The sequence below is a fragment of the Mobula birostris genome, chromosome 20, assembly GCF_030028105.1.
Source record: "Mobula birostris isolate sMobBir1 chromosome 20, sMobBir1.hap1, whole genome shotgun sequence".
NCBI classification, from domain to species: domain Eukaryota; kingdom Metazoa; phylum Chordata; class Chondrichthyes; order Myliobatiformes; family Myliobatidae; genus Mobula; species Mobula birostris.
Window position 1 is genome coordinate 43,945,963 of NC_092389.1, and position 26,423 is coordinate 43,972,385.

Genomic DNA, 26,423 nt, shown 5'->3' on the forward strand with positions numbered 1-26,423 from the left:
GTTTAGCTCTATTCATTCCTTCCCCTAGCTCAAGAATTAAGCTAGTAATCATGGTAACATTCACATTAACACATAGTACAAATCCAAACTGAAACCTTTTCCAAACATAATGGATCATAGTTGGTTCTAAACACCTGAAGAGTAGCTCAATAATATTGAGACGAATATGGAGTAAATCAGAAACATGGAACAAAACAAACTCTGGGTACTATTACAATTTCTAAACGAATTTAAAACTGGTTTCACTACTGAAGCTGTCAAGTTCTACACTTTCAGGGAGCCTATTTAAAACAAACTGTAAAATATGTATTTTGCCCCACTAAAATATTCTACAGCATACTTAGACATAGAAACATAGAAAACCTACAGCACAATATAGGCCCTTCGGCCCACAAAGCTGTGCTGAACATGTCCTTACCTTAGAGCTACCTACTAGGCTTACCTCTTCCCTCTATTTTTCTAAGCACCATGAATCCATCCAGGAGTCTCTTAAAAGTCCCTATCATTTCTGCCTCCACCGCCGCCGCCGGCAGTCCATTCCACACACTCACCACTCTCTGCATAAAACACTTACCCCTGACATCATCTCTGTACCTACTTCCAAGCACCTTAAAACTGTCCCTCTCATGCTAGCCATTTCAGCCCGGGGAAAAAGCCTCTGACTATCCACACGATCAATGCCTCTCATTATCTTGTACACCTCCATCAGGTCACCTCTCATCCTCTGCCACTCCAAGGAGAAAAGGCCGAGTTCACTCAACCTATTCTCATAAGGCATGCTCCCCAATCCAGGCAACATCCTTGTTAATCTCCTCTGTACCCTTTCTATGGTTTCTACATTCTTCCTGTAGTGAGGCGACCAGAATTGAGCACAGTACTCCATGTGGAGTCTGACCAGGGTCCAAAATAGCTGCAACATTACCTCTCGGCTCTTAAACTCAATCCCACGATTGATGAAGGCCAATGCTCCATATGCCTTCTTAACCACAGAGTCAACCTGCATAGCAGCTTTGAGTGTCCTATGGACTTGGACCCCAAGATCCCTCTGATCCTCCACACTGTCAAGAGTCTTGCCATTAATGCTATATTCTGCCATTATATTTGACCTACCAAAATGAACCACCTCACACTTAAACACGAGGAAATCTGCAGATGCTGGAATTTCAAGCAACACACATAGAAGTTACTGGTGAACGCAGCAGGCCAGGCAGCATCTCTAGGAAGAGGTACAGTCGACGTTTCGGGCCGAGACCCTTCGTCAGGACTGATGCTGCCTGGCCTGCTGCGTTAACCAGCAACTTTTATGTGTGTTGCACCTCACACTTATCTGGGTTGAACTCCATCTGCCACTTCTCAGCCCAGTTTTGCATCCTATCAACATCCTGCTGTAACCTCTGACAGCCCTCCACACTATCCACAATACCCCTTTCTGTCATCAGCAAATTTACTAACCCATCCCTCCACTTCCTCATCCAGGTAATTTATAAAAATCACAAAGTAGGGGTCCCAGAACAGATCCCTGAGGCACACCACTGGTCACTGGCCTCCATGCAGAATATGACCCGTCTACAACCACTCTTTGCCTTCTGTGGGCAAGCCAGTTCTGGATCCACAAAGTAATGACCCCTTGGATGCCATTCCTCCTTACTTTCTCAATAAGCCTTGCATGGGGTACCTTATCAAATGCCTTGCTAAAATCCATATACACTACATCTACGGCTCTACCCTCATCGTGTTTAGTCACATCCTCAAAAAATTCAATCAGGCTCATAAGGCACGACCTGCTTTTGACAAAGCCATGCTATTCCTAATTATATTATGCCTCTCAAAATGTTCATAAATCCTGCCTCTCAGGATCTTCTCCATCAACTTACCAACCACTGGTCTATAATTTCTTGGGCTATCCCTACTCCCTTTCTTGAATAAGGGAACAACATCCGCAACCCTCCAATCCTCCAGAACTTCTCCCATCCTCATTGATGATGCAAACATCATCGCCAGAGGTTCAGCAATCTCCTCCCTCGCTTCCCACAGTAGCTTAGGGTGCACCCTGTCCAGTCCCGGTGACTTATCCAACTTGATGCTTTCTAAAAGCTCCAGCACATCCTCTTCCTTAATATCTACATGCTCAAGCTTTCAGTCTGCTGCAAGTCATCCCTACAATTGCCAAGATCCTTTTCAGTCGTGAATACTGAAGCAAAGTATTCATTAAGTACCTCTGCCATCTCCTCCAGTTCCATACACACTTTTCTACTGTCAAACTTGATTGGTCCTATTCTCTCATGTCTTATCCTCTGGCTCTTCACATATTTGTAGAATGCCTTGGGGTTTTCCTTAATCCTGTCCGCCAAGGCCTTCTCATGGCCCCTTCTGGCTCTCGTAATTTCATTCTTAAATTCCTTCCTGCTAGCCTTATAACCTTCTAGTTTTTTTTTGATCCTTTCGTAAATTCTTTTCTTCTTGACTAGATTTACAACAGCCTTTGTACACCACGGATCCTGTACCCTACCATCAATGGAATGTATCTACGCAGAACCCCACGCAAATACCCCCTGAACATTTGTTACATTTCTTCTGTATGCTTCCGAGAACATCTGTTTCCAATTTATGCTTCTAAGTTCCTGCCTGATAGCCTCATATTTCCCCTTACTCCAATTAAACACTATGTGTCCCCCACTTTTCCTTCGCTACATCGACGACTGCATTGGCGCTGCTTCCTAAACGCATGCTGAGCTTGTTGACTTCATTAACTGTGCCTCCCACTTTCACCCTGCCCTCAAGTTTACCTGGTCCATTTCCGACACCTCCCTCCCCTTTCTGGATCTTTCTGTCTCTATCTCTGGAGACAGTTTATCTACTGATGTCTACTATAAGCCTACTGACTCTCACAGCTATCTGGACTATTCCCCTTCTCACCCTGTCTCTTGCAAAAATGCCATCCCCTTTTCCAATTCCTCCGTCTCCACCGTATCTGCTCTCAGGATGAGGCTTTTCATTCCAGGATGAGGAAGATGTTGTTTTTAAAGAAAGGGGCTTCCCTTCCTCCACCATCAACTCTGCTCTCAAACGCATCTCCTCTGTGCAACACATCAAAGTTGCTGGCTGTCTGCTCTCACTCCATCCTCCCGCCACCCCACTAGGAATAGGGTTCCCCTTGTCCTCACCTACCACCCCACCAGCCTCCGGGTCCAACATATTATTCTCCGTAACTTCCGCCACCTCCAACAGGATCCCACCACTAAGCACATCTTTCCCTCCACCCCCTTCTTTCCACAGGGATCGCTCCCTACGTGACTCCCTTGTCCATTCGTCCCCCCCATTCCTCCCCACCAATCTCTCTCCTGGCACTTACCCTTGTAAGCGGAACAAGTGCTACACATGCCCTTACACTTCCTCCCTTACCACCATTCAGGGCCCCAGACAGTCCTTCCAGGTGAGGCGACACTTCACCTGTGAGTCGGCTGGGGTGATATACTGTATCCGCTGCTCCCGATGCGGCCCTCTATATATTGGCGAGACCCAACGCAGACTGGGAGATCGTTTTGCTGAACACCTACGCTCTGTCCGCCAGAGAAAGCAGGATCTTCCAGTGGCCACACATTTTATTTCCACGTCCCATTCTCATTCTGATATGTCTATCCACGGCCTCCTCTACTGTAAAGATGAAGCCACACTCAGGTTGCAGGAACACCACCTTACATTCCGTCTGGGTAGCCTCCAACCTGATGGCATGAACATTGACTTCTCTAACTTCTGCTAAAGCCCCACCTCCCCCTCATACCCCATCCATTATTTATTTATAATACACACATTCTTTTTCTCTCTCTGTCCCTCTCACTATACCCCTTGCCCATCCTCTAGGTTTTATCCCCCTCCCCCTTTTCTTTCTCCCTAGGCCTCCTGTCCCATGATCCTCTCATATCCCTTTTGCCAATCAACTGTCCAGCTCTTGGCTCCATCCCTCCCCTTCCTGTCTTCTCCTATCATTTCGGACCTCCCCCTCCCCCTCCCACTTTCAAATCTCTTACTAGCTCTTCTTTCAGTTAGTCCTGACGAAGGGTCTCGGCCCGAAATGTCGACTGCACCTCTTCCTAGAGATGCTGCCTGGCCTGCTGCGTTCACCAGCAACTTTGATGTGTTGCTTGAATTTCCAGCATCTGCAGATTTCCTCATGTTTCCCTAACTTGTCTGTTCCTATCCCTCTCCAATGCTTATACCAAGATTACAAAAACAAGAACAAATTCACACTTAAGATAGCGAGAATAGATAAGAATTCAACTGTCAAAAGTTCCAACAGAAGATGGCTTCTACAGAACTGTCTACACTATTGGTAAACACAAGAGATTCTGCACGTGCTGGAAATCCAGAGTAACACAAACACAAAATGCTGGAGGAACACAGTGCGTCAAGCAGCATCTATGACAAGGAATAGAGCCAATGTTTCAGGCTGAGACCCTTCATCAGTCCTGCAATATTATGCAAAAAAAGCCAGTAACATCATGAAGGACCCTACCCACACTGCTCATGGACTGCTTAACCCATTGCCAGCAGGAAAAATGCTACACAGCATCCACACCAGGACCACCAGACTCAAAAACAGTTACTTTCCCCAAGCTGTCATCTCCACCCATTAACTAACCCCACCACCACTACATATTAATTACCTAGCTTCACTTTATGTACATACATTCAGACAATGTATATAACAGTCACTTGTATATTTTGTGTTATTGGATTGCTTTTATATTTTTATTTATTGTGGTTTTTTTGTATTTTTTTAAAAATTGGATTCTTTAAGCTTAGTGTTTTCCTGTACACTGCATCAGATGCAAAGTAACAATCATTTTATTCTCCTTTAACTCAAATACTGAAGAATGACTATAAGCAACCTTGAATCCAGAAGCAGGTCAGAGGTGGTTTCCTAGACTAATACCTGGAACGTGCAAGTTGTCTTACGAGGCAAGCTAGGCTGTATCAGCTGGAGCTTGGAAGACTTGATTGATACACACAATATTGGGACGCCTCTTGAAGAGAGGAGGTTTTGTCCTGTAGGAGAATCTAAAACTAGGGGTCACAATTTAATAAGGGAGTCACCAGTTAAAATAAGACAAGAGGCACCACGATAGCGTACCGGTTACTGCACGCTATTACAACTCGGGCAGTGGATTCAGAGTTCAATTCTAGTGCCCTGTGGAAGAAGTTTGTACGTCCTTCCCATGAACCTCATGTGTTTCCTCCGGGTACAGGTGTCCCCCGCTTTTCAAACATTCGCTTTACGACACCTTGCTGTTACGAAAGACCTACATTAGTTACCTGTTTTTGCCAGCAGAAGGTGTTTTCACCATTACAAAAAAAGGCAGCGCGCGCCCCGAGCAGCCAAGCTCCTTCCCTGGAACTGCATCCTAGCCGGCATTGCTTAAGCACGTGCCTGTGAGCATCTGTGCTTTATTTTGATTTATTTTGAGCATCCGTTAGCAAGATGAGTTCTAAGGTATTGGAAAAGCCTAAAAGAGCTTGTAAGGCTGTTACACTGAGCATAAAACTAGACATAATTAAGCGTTTCGATCGTGGTGAACGAAGTAAGGACAAAGTGAGTTTGGCTTGTGGAAGTTGACGAAGATGATGTTGAAGAGGTTTTGGGATCCCATGACCAAGAACTGATAGATGAAGAGCTGATGCAAACGGAAGAGGAAAGGATAACAATCGAAACCGAATGCAGTAGCCAACGGACCGAAAGTGAAGTCGTCCAGGAACTGATTGTGAAACAATTGCGTGAGATTTTCGTTGCAATGATTGCAGAAAAGAAAGACTTTAATTTTGAAAGAGTACGTAGGTTTAAGGCATATTTGCAGGATGGTTTGAGTGCTTACAAAGAACTGTGTGATAGAAATATGCATGAGGCTAAGCAGTCAAGCATACTGTCGTTTCTCAAGCCTTCCACATCAGCCACAGCAGACGACGAACCTCGACCTTCGACATCGAGGCAGACAGACATAGAAGAAGATGACCTGCTTGCCCTGATGGAAACAGACAACCATCAGATGACACCTCAGTGTCCCACCACCCCAGTGGTCCCAATCTCCGGGCCGCGGACCGATACATTGCTGCAGAGACTGCAGCAGTAGCCGGGACACACCTAGCACATCTTTAAGAAAAAAGCCGAAATAAACAAGCTAATTACAAACCCCATTTCCAGAAAAGTTGGGATATTTTCCAAAATGCAATAAAAACAAAAATCTGTGATATGTTAATTCACGTGAACCTTTATTTAACTGACAAAAGTACAAAGAAAAGATTTTCAATAGTTTTACTGACCAACTTAGTTGTATTTTGTAAACATACACAAATTTAGAATTTGATGGCTGCAACACACTCAACAAAAGTTGGGGCAGAGGCATGTTTACCATTGTGTTACATCACCTTTCCTTTTAATAACACTTTTTAATCGTTTTGGAGCTGAGGATACTAATTGTAGTAGATTTGCAATTGGAAATTTTGTCCATTCTTGCTTGATATAAGACTTCAGCTGCTCAACAGTCCGTGGTCTCCGTTGTCTGATTCTCCTCTTCATGATGCGCCATACATTTTCAATAGGAGATAGGTCTGGACTGGCAGCAGGCCAGTCAAGCACACGTGCTCTGTGTCTACAAAGCCACGCTGTTGTAGCCCGTGCAGAATGTGGTCTGGCATTGTCCTGCTGAAATAAGCATGGACGTCCCATGAAGAGGCGTCGCCTTGATTGCAACATATGTCTCTCTAAAATCCTAATATACGCCTCAGAGTCAATGGTACCTTCACATACATGCAACTCACCCATGCCGTGGGCACTGATGCACCCCCATACCATCACAGATGCTGGCTTTTGCACCTTTCGCTGATAACAATCTGGATGGTAGTTTTCATCTTAGGCACAGAGAACTTGACGCCCAGTTTTTCCGAAAACTAGCTGAAATGTGGACTCATCTGACCACAGCACACGGTTCCACAGTCTTTCGGTCCATCTGAGACGAGCTCGGGCCCAGGGAACTCGCCGGCGTTTCTGCATAGAGTTGATGTATGGCTTCCTCCTTGCGTAATACAGTTTCAAGTTGCATTTGTGGATGCAGTCACGGACTGTGTTGAGTGACAATGGTTTTCCGAAGTACTCCCAAGCCCAGGTGGCTATAATTGTCACAGCAGCATGACGGTTTCTTAGGCAGTGCCGCCTGAGGGCGCGAAGATCACGCGCATTCAATAGTGGTTTCCAACCTTGCCCTATACGCACTGAGATGTCTCTGAATTCTGAATCTTTTCACAATATTATGTACTGTAGATGTTGAAAGACCTAAATTCTCTGCAATCTTGTGTTGAGAAATGTTCCTTTTGAACTAACAATTCTCTTACGAATTTTGTCACAAAGGGGTGAGCCACGACCCATCCTTGCTTGCAAAGACTGAGCCTCTGATGGACACTACTTTTATACCCAGTCATGATACCTCACCTGCTACCAATTAGCCTGCTTAATGTGGAGTAACCAAACCGGTGTTACTTGAATATTCTGTGCACTTTTCAATCTTATTTTAACTCCGTCCCAACTTTTGTTGAGTGTGTTGCAGCCATCAAATTCTAAATTTGTGTATGTTTACAAAATACAATTAAGTTGGTCAGTAAAACTATTGAAAATCTTTTCTTTGTACTTTTGTCAGTTAAATAAAGGTTCACGTGAATTAACATATCACAGATTTTTGTTTTTATTACATTTTGGAAAATATCCCAACTTTTCTGGAAATGGGGTTTGTAATTAGGTGCCGCCCGGTACGTAAATATCGGCCCGATCAGAGGCGATTGCGTCGCCTCTGATCTGGGCTGACTTTTACGTGCCGGGCTGCACCTAATTAATTAGAATGTTTATTTTGGCTTTTTTCTTAAAGATGTGTTGGGTGCGTCCCGGCTACCGCTGCACCCCTGCATGCTTCGCGGATCGGTATCGGTCCACGGCCTGGAGGTTGGGGACCACTGCACCACCCCAACCTCCGACGACTCAGCCTAACACACCACCAACCGTGTGCTCGGCGCTGTCTTCCCAATTCCCGTAAGTGATACTACACTGTACATACGTTATTTATACTTTATATCGGCTGTGTATTTTTACGTGTTATTTGGTATGATTTGGCAGCTTCATAGCTTAAGGGTTACTGGAGAGAGTGTTTCTGCCGAGAGCGCTTGCATGAGATTTTCATTACAGAGAACAGTGCGGCAATGATTGTAGAGAAGTATTTCTACTTTATATAGGCTGTGTATTTATCATATCATTCCTGCTTTTACTATATGTTACTGTTATTTTAGGTTTTGTGTGTTATTTGGCATGATTTGGTAGGTCATTTTTTGGGTCTGCGAATGCTCAAAAAATTTTTCCCACATACAAGTCCCCCCCACATCCGAAGGTAGAGCATTCCTATGAAACGGTTCGTAAGCCGGAATGTCGTAAAGTGAAGAAGCAATTACCATTTATTTATTTCAGAGCTGGGGAGCAGCCAATACCTGCCAAAAGAACATCTGCAGGCATTCTGACCTCTGTAAGGGACTGGCAGCTGTTGGTGGACCTCGAAGGGCAGCTGAAGTTCCTCAACCATATCGCAGCCACCACCCTGCGACCAGACATTGTCCTAGTGTCTGAGTCGACGAAGCAAGTGGTGCTGCTGGAGCTGACAGTCCCATGGGAAGATAGCTTGGAGGAGGCCTTTGAAAGGAAGCTCTCCAAGTACGCAGGACTGCTCAGCAACTGACAGCAGGCTGGATGGAGAGCGAGGTGTCTCCCAGTGGAGGTTGGTTGTAGGGGATTCGTAGCCCGTTCTTTAGTTAGAGCCTTCAGCATTTTGGGCATCGAGGGAGAGAGGAAGAGGAGAGCCATCCACAGTACCACCGATGCGGCAGAGAGGGCCTCAAGATGGCTGTGGCTCAAAACAGGGGAGCCATGGAGTCATAAGTAGATAGCCATCTGGACACAAGCTGGGGTCTGATCAGCCCCGGCTGAGTCACCTGGAGGAGGTTGTATGATGTTGAAAGACCCGAAACACCCGATGATTCCAGGAACATCACTGAAGATGTGTCCAGAAGCATCAATAGATGTATGTACACAGTGGGACACTATGCCGCCTATTTGGAACAGGAAATGGTTGCCAAAGTTTCTAACGAGTGCCAGACATGTACTTGTGTGACTGTTAAGACACTACACAGAGCTTAGAACGAACAGTTTTTAAATAGCATTATTTGCGTGTGTTTGTCTTTAAAAAAAAGTGATTTTTGTTATTAATAGTTGGCAGAAACAAGCAGTTAGACGCTGAGGTTTCAAGCATTCAGGCTTGGAGATGCCAGAAAAAAAAACAGCCAAAAGTGAAAATGAAATGATTGCATTATTTTAACAAGTTAGGAACTATGAAGGATTTGAAGGTGACAATCATTTTGAATGTTACAATGAAAATGAAGATTTGGAGGATTCAATCTCAAAAGCATTGTATGAAGGCAGTCCGTTATCTGCACCAGGTGTCCGCGCTGATTTTATTCATTGATGGTGAGGACCTACAAGTATCTGGGGGTGTACCTGGATGACACCTGCAGCACCAAAGGCTGAGCACAAGGAGGGTCAGAGTCGCCTCTACTTCCTGAGACGATTGAGGTCCTTTGGAGCATGCAGGCCTCTCCTTCACATGTTCTACCAATCTGTTGTTGCCAGTACAATCATCTTTGCGAATAGGTGTCAAACTGGACACACTGGAGGCTGTGGTAGAACAAAGGACCCTGCACAAAATGTGGCATTTCTAGAAAATGTTTCTCACCCTCTGCATGTCACCTTGGCTGAACAGAGGAGCACTTTCAGAAATAGACAAAGACAACTGCACTGCTCCGAAGAGCGCTATATGAGGTCATTCTTACCCTCAGCTATTAGGCTCTATAATGAGTCAACCTATAGCCGGGGAAGTGATGACCTCCTCCTGTTAGACTGCTTGTGGTAACTTACTTTTTATTCCTTCTTACTTCTCTCCTAATATTTGTATATCTGTGGACTCCGCCCAAAACGTTGACTGTTCGTTTCCACGGATGCTGCCCGACCTGCTGAGTTCCTCCAGCGTTTTGCGTGTGCTGCTTTGACCCCAGCATTGGCAGAGTATTTTGTGTTTTGTGTTTACACTGGATGAATTCTTCTGTTGATAGCTATTAGGAACTAATACAGTTCTATAATATTGTAGTAGATTTGGCAGTGTTCTAGTTTGATCTGTATTTCATTTAAATACATAATTTGTTACTCAGTTAAATGTGATACATGCTCAAGGAGATTTTTTTGTGAGAATGATGTCATGGTCTTTTGGAGGTCACCTGATGTGATTTTCCCGCCGATATGAAGTCACGTGATGACATGTGCCCCATGACTATATAAGGGTCGACCCAGGTGACGCAGTTAGTTTTTTTGAGTTTGTAGATTTCCAGGTAGAACGTGTTGTGCCTCCGTTTCTGTTGCGTGTTTGTTTTTGTGACGCAGTTTCATTTTTAAAACTGAAGGTGCGTTCTCTTACAAGATTTGTATTATTGAACTGGAAATTTGTGGCCGGGAAGTGCCAATTTACTCAATTCCGACAGTTTTGAAGGGAGAGTGAAGAATTCATCGAAGTGAAGGAGCGAGAGAAGTCTGCATCGGTTGGCAGTTTAATAAAGAATCGACCTTACTGAGTCTTCGTTGGAGAGAATCTTGCAATAGGGCAATGAGTTCATGCAAAAAGGTGTTCTCTCTCTAAAGGAATTTAAGGTCAGTTGATTTAAACTGTTTATTTTCGGCATCGGGAATCCTGTGGACAGAACCGGCAGTAAAGGTGCGTCGGTGAAGAAATCTTTCTCCAGAGAAGTCTCTCCCAATTGAATGTGTAAAATTGTTGGACTTTCGAAGTTATCGCTTTAAGAACTATATCTGACTGTATCGCTTTAAGAACTGTTTTCGCATTTAACGCTTTAAGAACCAGAGCCGAGTGGAGTTGGTGAACGGCTGCGTACCTGTTAACCTCCGGTTAAAGTTTTCCTTTGTGTTTTTTTCCTTATCGTTTATACGTGTTTAATAAATGTTTGGTTGTTTTTATATAACCCGCCTCCATTGATACTCATTGGTGCCGGTTATGTAACAAATGGAAGATGTTTTCTTTTTTTTAAAAATACCTTTTTAACTATTTCTATGAAACTTTGGTTAATTGGGCCAAGACATACTGATCTCGTATGTGTCCCACTTAACCAGAATCCATCGTATTACAAGACCATTAAGACATAGGAGCAGAATTTGGCCATTCAGCCCATCGAGTCTGCTACACCATTCCATCATGGCTGATCCTGGATCCCACTCAACTCGATATACCTGCTTTCTTGTCATATTCTTTGATGCCCTGACCGATCAGAAAATGATCAACTTCCACCCACAGACTTGGCCTCCACTGCAATCTGTGGCAGAGCATTCCACAGATTCACTATTCTCTGGCTAAAAAAATTCCTCCTTACCTCTGTTCTAAAAGGTCGCCCCTCAATTTTAAGGCTGTGCCCTTTAGTTATGGCTACCCCCACCAAAGGAAACATCCTCCCCACATCCACCTTAAGTAGTGTTTTCAACATTCGGTAGGTTTCTACCATCACTCCCCTGCCCCGAATTTTTCTAAATTCCAATGAGATGCCAAATGCTCCTCATATGTCAACCCCTAACCCCTTCATTCCTGGAATCATCCTTGTGAAACTCCCCTGAACCCTCTCCAATGACAACACACCCTTTCTGAGATATAGGGCCAAAAATGTTGACAATACTGAAGTGCGGCCTGACTAGTGGTTTATAAAGCCTCAGCATTATCTCCTTGCTGTTGTATTCTATTCCCTTTGAAATAAATGCCATCATTGCAGTTAACTTCTTTACCACAGATTCAACCTGTAAATTATCCTTCTGGGAGTCTTGCACAAGGACTCCCAAGTCCCTCTATACCTTCTCCCCATTTAGATAATAATCTGCACTATGGTTCCTTTTACCAAAATGTATTATCATACAGTTCCCAACACTGTTTTCCATCTGCCAGTTTTTTCCCCCCATTCTTCTAATTTGTCTACGTCCTGTTGCAATTGCATTGCTTCCTCAGCACTATCTATCACTCCACCTATCTTCGTATCATCTGCAAACTTTGCCACAAAGCCATTAATTCCATCATCCATTATTTTGTCTGTGTTGCTCAGATTTCCAGCATCTGCAGATTTTCTCTTGTTTGTAATTCCATTATCCAAATCATTGATAAACAATGTTAAAAGTAGCAGTCCCAATACTGACCCCTGAGGAACACAACTGGTCACTGGCAGCCAACCAGAAAAGGCCCCCTTTATTCCGATTCACTGCCTCCTGGCTGTCAGCCTTTCCTCTTTCCATGCCAGTATCTTTCCTGTATGCCATAGGATGTTATCTTGTTTAGCAGCCTCGTGTGTGGCACCTCCTCAAATGCCTTCTGAAAATCCAAGTAAATGACATCCACTGCCTCTCCTTTCTCCACTCTGCTTGTTACTTCCTCAAAGCACTAACAGATTTGTCAGGCAAGACTTCCCTTTACAGAAACCATGCTGACTGACTTATTTTATAATGAGTCTCCAAGTACCCTTAAACCTTATCCTTAATAATAGGCTCCAACACTTTCCCAACCAGAGGTTAGACTAACTGGTCTATAATTTCCTTTCTTTTGCCTTCCTCCCTTCTTAAAAGGTGAAGTGACATTTGCAAACTTCCAGTCCTCCAGGACCATGCTAGTATCAAGTGATTCTTGAAGGATCATGACCAATGCATCTGTCATCTCTTCAGCAACCTCTCAGGACTCTGGGATGTAGTCCATCTGGTCCAGGTGACTTATCCACATTAAAACCTTTGAATTTGCCTAGTACTTGTTCCTTGGTAATAGCAATGGCACTCACTCCTGCTCCCAGTTTACACCATAAAAAAATCCTCATTAAATCACTGATTGATAAAAAAAAAATAGTTTTCTGGGATGAGAACCAATTTTATGCCTTGTCAAAATCTGCACCTGGGTCACCATCAGTGACATGCTTCCTATTCAGTTAAGAAAAACTTGGATAACAGGCAATTGATCAAAGCTATTAAAGAGGTTCCACACAAAATACAGCCAAATCTACAATCACTGACTACGTCTCCTCACACCTTAGTAAACCTCAGTGTTACATCTTGTTCATCAAAGACTAGTGGACTACAGCACCGTGTCTAAAGGTTAAAGTAAGACATAGGAGCAGAATCAGGCCACTCCCATCAAGTATATTCCACTTTTCCATCATGGCTGATTTATTATCCCCCACATCCCCATTCTCCTGCCTTCTCCCCATAATCTTTGATACGCTTCCTAATCAAGAATCTATAGGCCTCTGCTTTAAATATACTCATGACTTGGCCTCTACAGCCTTCTGTGGCAATGAATCCCACAGATTCACCACCTTTTGGCTAAAGAAATTCCTCCTCATCTCTATTCTAAATGGAAGTCCCTCTACTCTAAGGCTGTGCTCTCTGGTCCTGGACTCACCCACTATAGGAAACATCCTTTCTACATCCACTCTGTCTAGGCTTTTCAATCTTTGATAGGTTTCAGTGAGATTCTTTACCCTCTCCCCATTAAGAAAATCTAGCAAATACAGGCCCAGAGCCATCTGACACCCCTCATACATTAACCCTTTGATTCCCAGAATGATTCTCATGAACCTTCTCTGGAGCATCTCCAACGCCAGCACACCTTTTCTTAGATAAGGGGCCCAAAACTGCTCACAATACTGCAAGTGTGGTTTGACCAATGCCTTGTAAAGCCTCAGCATCACATTCGTGCCTAGGGCTACCTGGGAGGTAAGGGTTAGATTGGTCTTAGAGTCGGTAAAAGGGTTGGCACAACATCGTGGGCCAAAGAGCCGGTACTGTGCTGTCATGTTCTATGTTGTGTGTTCGATGATAGCAGGGACTCTCATCATTGCACTGGAGAAGCAATATCACCAATGCTCCTGAAAGCTTTGACAACAAAGCACCATTTCCAGCTATCTGTTGTAAAATCTGGGGATTCATTTGTACTTCTTTAAATGTTTGACATTGAGTAACTTCAATTAAAAAAATAGGGAATTTTAACTAAAGTAACAACTTAAAAATGCCTTCTCCTTAACTTTATAATCCTTATAGAAACCAACAGGATTGCAAATCTTGCACTCAATATGGTAAGGTTCTACTGTTCTACTCAAAATTGAGTTCAGCAGTGGAGCAAACTGACATTTAGTCATCTATCAGAAAGCATCTGCCAATACACATGCACGTGGAACCACTGGTAATTACTACAAAATCAAGACCTTCTAGTTAAAATCAAAACAATGTGGAATGAAGGCAAACCTGGGCATTAATTCAGCCCATCAAGTCTTCTCGGCGTTCGACCATATCTCTCTCAACCCCATTTTCCTGCCTTCTCTTCATACCCTTTGATGCCCTTACTGATCATTGCTTAGAAATACACCCAATGATTTAGTGTCTGTGGCAATGAATTTCAGATTCACCACCCTCTGCCTGAAGAAATTCCTCCTGATCGCTGCTCTAAAGGTTAGGATAACATGGCCAATATGTCACATAATTGAATTGTCACAGGGATTACTGGTGGAACACGAATAACTTTAACTAATGACTTGAATTAAGAAAAGTCAGTGAACTTGAACAGAAGGTTCTCAGATGGTACAGGTGTTCCCCGCTTTTCGAACGTTTGCTTTACGAAACCTCACTGTTACGAAAGACCTACATTAGTTCCCTGTTTTCGCTAACAGGTGTTTTCACTGTTACGAAAAAAAGCAGCATGCAGAAAAAGGCAGCACGCGATAAAAAGGCAGTGCACGCCCCGAGCAGCCGCACTCCCCCGGATTCGGAACGGCATTCTCCCCGGCATCGCTTAAATACGTGCCTGTGAGCAGCCATTTGCAAGATGAGTTCTAAGGTATCGGAAAAGCCTAAAAGAGCTCGTAAGGGTGTTACACTTAGCATAAAACTAGGCATGAGTAAGCGTTTTGATCGTAGTGAACGAAATAAGGACAAAGTGAGTTTGGCTTGTGGAAGTGGACAAAGATGATGTTGAAAAGGTTTTGGCATCCCATGACCAAGATAGATGAAGAGCAGATGCAATTGTAAGAGGAAAGGATAACAATCGAAACCGAATGCAGTAGCAAAAGCGAAGTTGTCCAGGAACTGAACGTGAAGCAACTGTGTGAGATTTTCGCTGCAATGATAAAGTACGGCTTTAATTTTGAAAGGGTACGTAGGTTTAGGGCATATTTGCAGGATTGTTTGAGTGCTTACAAAGAACTGTATGATAGAAAAATGCACGAGGCTCAGCAGTCAAGCAAGCCTTCCACATCAGCCACAGCAGAGAAGGAACCTCGACCTTCGACATCGAGGCAGGCAGACATAGAAGAAGATGAGCTGCTTGCCCTAATGGAAACAGACGACGATGAGATGACACCCCAGTGTCCCACCACCCAAGCCCCAGGCCGCGGACAGATACTGATTCGCAGAGAATGCAGTGGTAGCTGGGAGGCAATCGCCTCTGATCTGGGGTGACAATTATGTGCCGGGTGGCACCTAATTAATTAGCATATTTATTTCGGCTTTTTTCTTAAAGATGTGCTGGGTGCTTCCCGGCTACCGCTGTAGCCCTGCATTCTTCGTGGATCGGTATCGGATCGCTGCCCAGAGGGTAGGGCCACTGCACCACCCCAACCTCTGACGATTCAGCCTAACACACCATCATCAGTGTGCTCTGCGCTATCTTCCCAGTTCACATAAGTGATACTACACTGTACATACATTATTTCTACTTCATATCGGCTGTGCATTTTTATGCGTTATTTGGTATGATTTGGCAGCTTCATAGCTTAAAGGTTACTGGAGAGAGTGTTTTTGCCAACAGCACTTGCGTGAGATTTTCGCTACAGTGGACAGTGCAGGCAATGATTGTGGAAAAGTATTTCTACTTTATATAGGCTGTGTATTCATCATATCATTCCTGCTTTTACTATACGTTACTGTTATTCTAGGTTTTATGTGTTATTTGGCATGATTTGGTAGGTTATTTTTGGGTCGGTGAACACTCACAAATTTTTCCCCATATAAATAAATGGTAATGATTTAGTTGGGATCACAGAGACATGGCTCCAGGGTGACCAAGGATGGGAGCTCAACGTTCAGGGATATTCAATATTCAGGAGGGACAGACATGAAGGAAGGGGAGGTGGGGTGGCGTTGCTGGTTAAAGAAGAGACTAACGCAATAGAAAGGAAGGACATAAGCCGGGAAGATGTGGAATCGATATGGGTAGAGCTGCGTAACACTAAGGGGCAGAAGACGCTGGTGGGAGTTGTGTACAGGCCACCTAACAGTAGTAGTGAGGTCGGAGATGGTATTAAACAGGAAATTAGAAATGTGTGCAATAAAGGAACAGCAGTTATAATGGGTGACTTCAATCTACATGTAGATTGGGTGAACCAAATTGGTAAAGGTGCTGAGGAAGAGGATTTCTTGGAATATATGCGGGATGGTTTTCTGAACCAACATGTCGAAGAACCAACTTGAGAGCAGGCTATTCTGGACTGGGTTTTGAGCAATGAGGAAGGGTTAATTAGCAATCTTGTCGTGAGAGGCCCTTTGGGTAAGAGTGACCATAATATGGTGGAATTCTTCATTAAGATGGAGAGTGACATAGTTAATTCAGAAACAAAGGTTCTGAACTTAAAGAGGGGTAACTTTGAAGGTATGAGACGTGAATTAGCTAAGATAGACTGGCAAATGACACTTAAATGATTGACGGTGGATATGCAATGGCAAGCATTTAAAGGTTGCATGGATGAACTACAACAATTGTTCATCCCAGTTTGGCAAAAGAATAAATCAAGGAAGGTAGTGCACCCGTGGCTGACAAGAGAAATTAGGGATAGTATCAATTCCAAAGAAGAAGCATACAAATTAGCCAGAGAAAGTGGCTCACCTGAGGACTGGGAGAAATTCAGAGTTCAGCAGAGGAGGACAAAGGGCTTAATTAGGAAGGGGAAAAAAGATTATGAGAGAAAACTGGCAGGGAACATAAAAACTGACTGGAAAAGCTTTTATAGATATGTAAAAAGGAAAAGACTGGTAAAGACAAATGTAGGTCCCCTACAGACAGAAACAGGTGAATTGATTATGGGGAGCAAGGACATGGCAGACCAATTGAATAATTACTTTGGTTCTGTCTTCACTAAGGAGGACATAAATAATCTTCCAGAAATAGTAGGGGACAGAGGGTCCAGTGAGATGGAGGAACTGAGCGAAATACTTGTTAGTAGGGAAGTGGTGTTAGGTAAATTGAAGGGATTGAAGGCAGATAAATCCCCAGGGCCAGATGGTCTGCATCCTAGAGTGCTTAAGAAAGTAGCCCAAGAAATAGTGGATGCATTAGTGATAATTTTTCAAAACTCGTTAGATTCTGGACTAGTTCCTGAGGATTGGAGGGTGGCGAATGTAACCCCACTTTTTAAAAAAGGAGGGAGAGAGAAACCGGGGAATTATAGACCGGTTAGCCTAACGTCGGTGGTGGGGAAACTGCTGGAGTCAGTTATCAAAGATGTGATAACAGCACATTTGGAAAGCGGTGAAATCATCGGACAAAGTCAGCATGGATTTGTGAACGGAAAATCACGTCTGACAAATCTCATAGAATTTTTTGAGGATGTAACTAGTAGAGTGGATAGGGGAGAGCCAGTGGATGTGGTATATTTGGATTTTCAAAAGGCTTTTGACAAGGTCCCACACAGGAGATTAGTGTGCAAACTTAAAGCACATGGTATTGGGGGTAAGGTATTGATGTGGATGGAGAATTGGTTAGCAGACAGGAAGCAAAGAGTGGGAATAAACGGGACCTTTTCAGAATGGCAGGCGGTGACTAGTAGGATACCGCAAGGCTCAGTGCTGGGACCCCAGTTGTTTACAATATATATTAATATATTAAATGCAGCATCTCCAAGTTTGCGGATGACACGAAGCTGGGTGGCAGTGTTAGCTGTGAGGAGAATGCTAAGAGGATGCAGGGTGACTTGGATAGGTTGGGTGAGTGGGCAAATTCATGGCAGATGCAATTTAATGTGGATAAATGTGAAGTTATCCACTTTGGTAGCAAAAATAGGAAAACAGATTATTAACTGAATGGTGGCCGATTAGGAAAAGGGGAGGTGCAACGAGACCTGGGTGTCATTATACACCAGTCATTGAAAGTGGGCATGCAGGTACAGCAGGCGGTGAAAAAGGCGAATGGTATGCTGGCATTTATAGCGAGAGAATTTGAGTACAGGAGCAGGGAGGTACTACTGCAGTTGTACAAGGCCTTGGTGAGACCACACCTGGAGTATTGTGTGCAGTTTTGGTCCCCTAATCTGAGGAAAGACATCCTTGCCATAGAGGGAGTACAAAGAAGGTTCACCAGATTGATTCCTGGGATGGCAGGACTTTCATATGAAGAAAGACTGGATGAACTGGGCTTGTACTCGTTGGAATTTAGAAGATTGAGGGGGGATCTGATTGAAACGTATAAAATCCTAAAGGGATTGGACAGGCTAGATGCAGGAAGATTGTTCCCGATGTTGGGGAAGTCCAGAACGAGGGGTCACAGTTTGAGGATAAAGGGGAAGCCTTTAAGGACCGAGATTAGGAAAAACTTCTTCACTCAGAGAGTGGTGAATCTGTGGAATTCTCTGCCACAGGAAGCAGTTGAGGCCAGTACTTTGGCTATATTTAAGAGGGAGTTAGATATGGCCCTTGTGGCTACGGGGATCAGGGGGTATGGAGGGAAAGCTGGGGCGGGGTTCTGAGTTGGATGATCAGCCATGATCATAATAAATGACGGTGCAGGCTCGAAGGGCTGAATGGCCTACTCCTGCACCTATTTTCTATGTTTCTATGTAATTGCTTCTTCGCTCTACGAAATTCCGGCTTACGAACCGTTTCATAGGAACGCTCTACCTTCAGATGGGGGGGGAAAACATGTAACTGAAATTTACTTTGGTTAAATGTAGATTGAAGGGCACAAGAAAAAAAAGAATTGTTAATAAACTGATTAAATGGATTCAAAATTAGCCAAATTTTAATGAAATCAATGCTTTGAATGCTCAGTAGGATAGATTTGGAATGGTGGGAGGTCAATGATTAGGTTACTAGATTGGTAATCCAGACACAAGATTTCAAACTGCCCCTCAGCAGATGTAGAATTTAAAATTGGTAAATAATTAAATATCATGAAATAGTCCTTGTAATGACGGTCATGCAAAATTATGGATCACCATAAGAACCTATCTGGTCCACTAACATCCTCCAGGGAAGAAATCTGCCATTCTTTCCCTTTCTGGCCTCTGTGCAACTCCTGACCCAATCATATGGTGGACTATTGGAAGCTCTCTGAAGTTGTCTAGATTACCATCACTATCATCATCACCTTCTCAAGGAAAATTATTCCCAGCCTCGCTGGTCATGCCCAGCTCCAAATATGACTAATACTGGAATTTTATGATGCTATAGTCACAGTAGTTGAGTATTCTGTTCAATTCTTGCCACATATTTTTAACTCCTCAATTTTTTAAAATCTGGGGCAAGATATTAAAAATCATTTAAAGGGAGAGAACAATCCAGTAACATTAAACACACTCTTAACATAAAAAGATACTTGGGGATCTTAATCCTTGAAGTGCTTTCAGATATGGAAAATGCAAATCGAATTTATAATTATATTGGCTGCTAAGGATAAAATAATCATTAGTTCAAACTTATGTAAAGCCTACTTCTAAAGTCAGAAGATCTTAAATAGAGAATGATTTTCAATAAACATGCTTCGCAAATAGGATAAATGTGAAATTATTTCAATAATTAAGCACTTAGGAATTGCTAAAGAAACCTAAATAAAACTCTGGCTTACCTACCATCCTCAGAGATGCACAATGTAATACGATGGAGATGTACAGCACAGAAACTGACCATTCCATGTAGTCATCATGCTGATGTTTAAGCACCACATGAAACTCATTCAAATTCCTGCAGCATTGCTTTCCACCTTACCTAACATTAAAGCCATTCACTTCAAAACCTCGAAGTAACAACTTCCAACTCTAACTAAACTTTATGGAACTTTATTTCAATTTCTCACTAGATTTATCACTAGAACATAATTTTGGATCCTCTTATTTTCTGTCAATCCTACGGAACAAATTCATAATCTCAAACTTTTAATCATCACCAACTTTCACCTGTTAAACAAGTGTAGGTTAATCTATTCAAGCAAAGGGATGTAGCATTTTTTAATTAAAAAAAAGAAACATTTAACTGTTGGGCCATACCTGCTCTGGAAATAGGAAGCTAATTCAGATGCTTCATGGTTCAGGCTCCTCAGGTGCACAATTAGGTTTCCAGAATTAGTAAACATGGCTCCGCATGTTTTGCACTCATAGATCCTTGGCTTTCGGATAATGTGTCTTGAAACGCGCATATGGTGTTTATATTCCCCAAAGGAAGTAAACGTTGCACTGCAAATCTGGCATCGGAAACATCGCTTGCCTTCATGCTTCAGACGATGCATCTTTAAGGAGTATGCTCTTGTGAACTTTTTCCCACATCTGTCGCACTGAAAGGGTTTTATACCTAAAGAAAAACCATTAATGTTCCAAAGCAATATCCAAGTTATTCAAAAAAGATGAAGCTGTATTTCATTCTTTCAGTTCCTAGCAAGATCAGAGCAAGAATAACAAAAATTTTAACTAAATCATAAAATATGAGAGATTTTGCAGATGCTGGAAATCCTGAGCAACACACACAAAATGCCAGAAGAACTCAGCAAGTCAGGCAGCATCTGTGGAAAGAATAAAAAGTCACCGTTTTGGGCAGGGACCCTTCATCATGACTGGAAGGGAAGGGGGAAGAAGCCAAAATAAGGTGGTGAGGGAAGGGGGTAGAAGGATAAGTTTGAAGGTGATAGGTGAAACCAGGTGGGGGGGGAGGAAGGAGGAATAAAGTAATAAGCTGGGAGGTGACTCCAGGTGGGGGGGGGGGAGGAGGAAGGAGGAATAAAGTAATAAGCTGGGAGGTGATAGGTATAAAGGGTAAAGGGATGAAGAAAGAATCTGACAGGAGTATGGACCATGAGAGAAAGAGGAGAGGCCCTAAAAGGACATGATAGGCAGTTGTAACTGGAAGGGACAGGGAGCCAAGCTAGAAAGTGATAGGTGAGATCAGATGGGTGGATTCTTCTCCCTTCCTTTCCTGACCTGATGAAGGGTCTCAGACCATAATGCCGAATTTTTATTCTTCTCTATAGATCATGCCTGACCTGCTAAGTTCCTCCAGCATTTCATGTGCGTTGCTCTATAACTAAATACTAGTTAATATACAAATAATGTAAATTGTGAAATTTATAAACTGTGGTATATTCAATCTATATGATGAACACTACTATAGGTAGCAAGGAATATACAATCTTTTTTTTCAAAGCTGGCAATTGTAGTTTTCAACAGAAAGTTTGGTTCCAAATAACTTAAAAGCAAACCTGTAAATAAATTGTGATCCCTTTAAATAAGGCAAGCACTAAAGCTTGCCTGTAAATTGGGGTAAATGTACACAATAATCACAATAAAACTGTAGAGCGCAAGAAAAGGTGCACTACAAAGGTACCACGGAGGTCAGTTTGTTTCAATGCTGTTAGTGTACTGTACCTCGTGAGAAGACTCTAATGGGGCAGGCAATAGATGAAAGCTGAAGAGCTTGCATAATATTTGGGATATTGTCCGACCTGCGTAGGATGTGGAAGAGAATTAATAGATAGGAAATAGGGAGGGAAGGTTCCAGATCCAACTTGCATGTAAGTTTGTCCATCTTTCCCAACAAGTTCCATGCCAGGGGACTATATGAGAGCATCTAATGCCGGGTATCACAGGTAGCACTGCACAAAGGCAGGAGTCACACACCGCTTTGTATGCTGGGCTGGAAACTCTGACTGCTGCCACCATGATCTGATTTTCATTCTTGTTGGAAGCTTCAACAATGCTATTGCTATCCAAGAACCAGTCTTCCAGCCCTAATTATTTATTAGTCAGCATTTACTGGCCATTTCCAATTGCCCTCAAACTGCATAAATTATCTATTTCAGAGGGTATTTAAATATCAAGAACTTTGCTGAGCTTGGAGTCATACCTTGACCAGATCAAGCAAAATTATCAAAGTTCCTCCTCTGATAGTCATTGGATTGCTATCACAATCCAGTGATCTTTACCGTCACCATTACTGAGACTAGCAGCATAGTAGCATAGTGGTTAGCATAACGCTTTACAATACCAGCAACCCGGGTATGTAAGGAATTTGTATGTTCTCCTTGTGACACACGGGTTTCCATTCCCCACCAGGAAGTCCGCAAAGCTCTCCGTTTCTTTCTGGACACCAGACCTAACCAGTTCCCCTCTACCACCACTCTCCTCCATCTGGCGGAACTTGCCCTCACTCTAGGTAAATTCTCCTTCAGCTCCTCCCATTTCCTTCACACTAAAGGGGTAGCATGGGCCTCGCATGGGTCCCAACTATGCCTGCCTGTTTGTCAGCTTTGAGGAACAGTCTACGTTCCAAGTCTATGCTGGTATCCTCCCCAACTTTTCCTAAGCGACATCGATGACTGCATTGGTGCTCCTGCCTGCACTCACACGGAGCTCATCAACTTCATCAGCTTTACCTCCAACTTCCACTCTGCCCTCAAATTTACCTGATCCATTTCTGACACTTCTCTCCCTTTCTCGATCTCTGGAGACAGCTAATCTACTGATGTCTATTATAAACCCACTGATTCTCACAGCTACTTGGAGTACACCTCTTCCCACCCTGATACTTGTAAAAACACCATCCTCTTCTCTCAATTCCTCCATCTCCGTTGCACCTGCTCTCAGGATGAGGCTTTTCATTCCAGAACTGAGGATACAGTGGTATGCAAAAGTTTGGGCACCCTGGTCAAAATTTCTGTTACTGTGAATAGCTAAGCGAGTAAAAGATGAACTGATTTCCAGAAGGCATAAAGTTAAAGATGACACATTTCTTTACTATTTTGAGCAAGAAAACTTTTTTTAATTCCATCTTTTACAGTTTCAAAATAACAAAAAAGGAAAAGGGTCCGAAGTAAAAGTTTGGGCACCCTGCATGGCAGTATTTAGTAACACCCCCTTTGGCAAGTATCATAGCTTGTAAACGCTTTTTGTAGCCAGCTAAGAGTCTTTCAATTCTTGTTTGGGGGATCGCTGCCTATTCTTTCTTGCAAAAGGCTTCTAGTTCTGTGAGATTCTTGGGCCGTCTTGCATGCACTGGTCTTTTGAGGTCTATCCACAGATTCTCGATGATGTTTAGGTCAGGGGACTGTGAGGGTCATGGCAAAACCTTCAGTTTGCGCCTCTTGAGGTAGTCCATTGCGGATTTTGAGGTGTGTTTAGGATCATTATCCTGTTGTAGAAGCCATCCTCTATTCATCTTCAGCTTTTTTTTTTGCAGACAGTGTGATGTTTGCTTCCAGAATTTGCTGGTATTTAATTGAATTAATTCTTCCCTCTACCAGTAACTGTTTCCTGTTCTATTTTAACTTCATCAGTCCACAGGATTTGTTTCCAAAATGCATCAGGCTTGTTTGGATGTTCCTTTGAACCTTTTGAATAGAAGTTTTTGGCCGCAATGAGCAAAGGTATGTTTGGAGAAAAAAGGGTGCAGAATTTCATGAAAAGAACACCTCTCCAACTGTTAAGCACGGGAGTGGATCAATCATGCTTTGGGCTTGTGTTGCAGCCAGTGGCACAGGGAACATTTACTGGTAGAGAGAAGAATGAATTCAATTAAATACCAGCAAATTTTGGAAGCAAACATCACACCGTCTGTAAAACAGCCAAAGATGAGTAGAGGATGGCTTCTACAACAGGATAATGATCCTAAGCACACCTCAAAATCCGCAATGGACTACCTCAAGAGGCGCAAGCTGAAGGTTTTGCCATGACCCTCACAGTCCCCTGACCTAAACATCATCGAGAATCTGTGGATAGACCTCAAAAGAGCAGTGCATGCAAGACGGCCCAAGAATCTCACAGAACTAGAAGCCTTTTGCAAGGAAGAATGGGAGAAAATCCCCCAAACAATTGAAAGACTCTTAGCTGGCTACAGAAAGCGTTCACAAGCTGTGATACTTGCCAAAGGGGGTGTTACTAAGTACTGCCTTGCAGGGTGCCCAAACTGTTGCTTTGGGCCCTTTTCCTTTTTTGTTATTTTGAAACTGTAAAATATGGAAATAAAAAAGTAATCTTGCTTAAAATATTAAAGGAATGTGTCATCTTTAACTTTATGCTTTTTGGAAATCAGTTAATCTTTTACTCGCTTAGCTATTCACAGTAACAGAAATTTTGATCAGGGGTGCCCAAACTTTTGCATACCACTGTATATACTCCTTCAAAGAAAAGGGCTTCCCTTCCTCCACCATCAACGCTGCCCTCAACCGCATCTTTACCATTTCACGCACCTATCACCTTGTGGTTCTTCTTACTCTCCCCCACTTTCTTGCCTCTGGCTCATCATGTTTTTCCAGTCCTGATGAAGGGTCGCGGCTGAAAATGCCAGCTGTACTCTTTTCATGGATTGTGCGCATGCGCCGGTCGTGCATGCAGCCTGTTACAGTTGCTCCGTAGTGTCTTACTTTTAAACTTTTTAACTTAGTTATTTGTTGTATTTTTTTTTTCTCACGGTAACACGTTGAAGCTGCACCCTAACATGCTGATGGAGAGAGTTTTACATTTTTTTTAGCGCTGGAATTAGTTACATTCGGACACGTCTCATTAGCGTGGCAGCAGGATGGCCGCATTGTTTATTCCAGGGATCAATTGATTGCACTCATGCTTGCCGGCTTAGCGAACAGAGCAGCGGACACCCCAGCTGAAATCTGGAAGAAAACACAGAGGATGCAGAGGGGGATCAAAAAGGCGAGGGAAGAGGACCGGGTCGAGACAACAGAGGCTTATGGAGAAGAGAAGTTATAGGCCGTGTTTTCCCTCTCTCATCATGGGAAATGTGAGATCGCTGGGGAATAAAATGGACGAACTGATGGCACTTGTCAGGAGTCAGAGAACATTTCGGGAGAGCAGTGTCATGTGCTTCACTGAGCTGTGGCTGCACGAGGACATACCCGATCAAAGCGTTTCCGTAGAGGGCTTCCAGACTGTTCGAGCTGACCGGAATTGCACTGAGAGCGGTAAGCATAAAGGAGGGGGGCTGGCGGTTCTGGTAAATAACAGATGGTGCAATCCTGGGCGTATTACAATCAAGGAACGTGTTTGTAGCCCGGATATTGAACTTTTTGCTGTTGGACTCCAGCCATAGTATTTGCCAAGGGAAATCTCGCATGCAATTGTGGTTGTTATGTACATCCCTCCCTCTGCCAACCCAACGTCGGCGTGTAACATCATTTACACCGTCATAGCCAGATTACAAACCCAGCACCCGAGTGCCCTCATTACCATCTCGGGTGACTTCAACCAGGTTATCATGGCTAGAACACTGTCCAACTTCACGCAGTATGTGAGCTGTACAACCAGAGGGGAGAGGACTCTGGATTTGATGTACGCTAACGTTAAGGATGCATACAGCTCCTCTCCCCTCCCCCCACTGGGAAGGTCAGATCACAACCTGGTGCATCTAAAACCCTGCTACGTGCCTCTGGTGAAGAGTAAACCTGCAACCTCGAGGACAGTGAGGAAATGGTCGGAGGAGGCTTATGAGGTGCTCCAGGGTTGTTTTGAGGTGACAGACTGGCAGGCACTCTGTGAGCCACATGGAGAGGATATTGATGGGCTCACATTGTGCATCACTGATTACATCAACTTCTGTGTGGACTGCAATGTTCCGACAAGAACTGTCCTTTGTTATTCAAATAACAAGCCATGGGTGACAAAGGACATTAAGGACATCCTGAAGGCTAAAAAGAGGGCATTTAGAGATGGAAATAGTGAGGAGCTGAGGGCAATACAGAGGGACCTGAAAGCCAGGATCAGGGAGGCAAAAGACAGGTACAGGAGGAAGCTTGAGTGGAAACTGCAGCAGAACAACATGAGAGAGGTCTGGAAGGGTATGAGGACCATCACTGGGTTCCGGCAAACTAGCAACAGAGGAGCTGAGGGCAGTGTGGACAGGGCCAATGAACTTAATCTGTTCTATAACAGGTCTGACATTGTGGTCCCTGCCCATCCCCCGCATCAGCCATCTGCTGTCGGCCCCCAACCAACACATATTCCACTCTCCCCTCCTACCCCTCCTCACAGTCCCCTACCCTGCTCTCATGACTATACCCCTTCCC

At 43.6% G+C, this 26,423-nt stretch overlaps 1 protein-coding gene across 5 annotated transcripts in view; it reads right to left on the reverse strand.

Moving 5' to 3' along the window:
* Positions 1 to 26,423, reverse strand: part of zbtb44 (zinc finger and BTB domain containing 44) — a 124,571-nt gene that overhangs the window by 79,620 nt on the left and 18,528 nt on the right. For 3 of the 5 annotated variants that reach the window (XM_072238540.1, XM_072238539.1, XM_072238538.1), the window contains exon 5: positions 20,410 to 20,710. The exons of the other annotated variants lie outside the window; for them this stretch is intronic. In XM_072238540.1, coding sequence (XP_072094641.1) covers positions 20,410 to 20,710 — 301 coding nt within the window. The remainder of the gene's footprint in view (positions 1 to 20,409; positions 20,711 to 26,423) is intronic. 5 annotated transcript variants of the gene reach the window in all.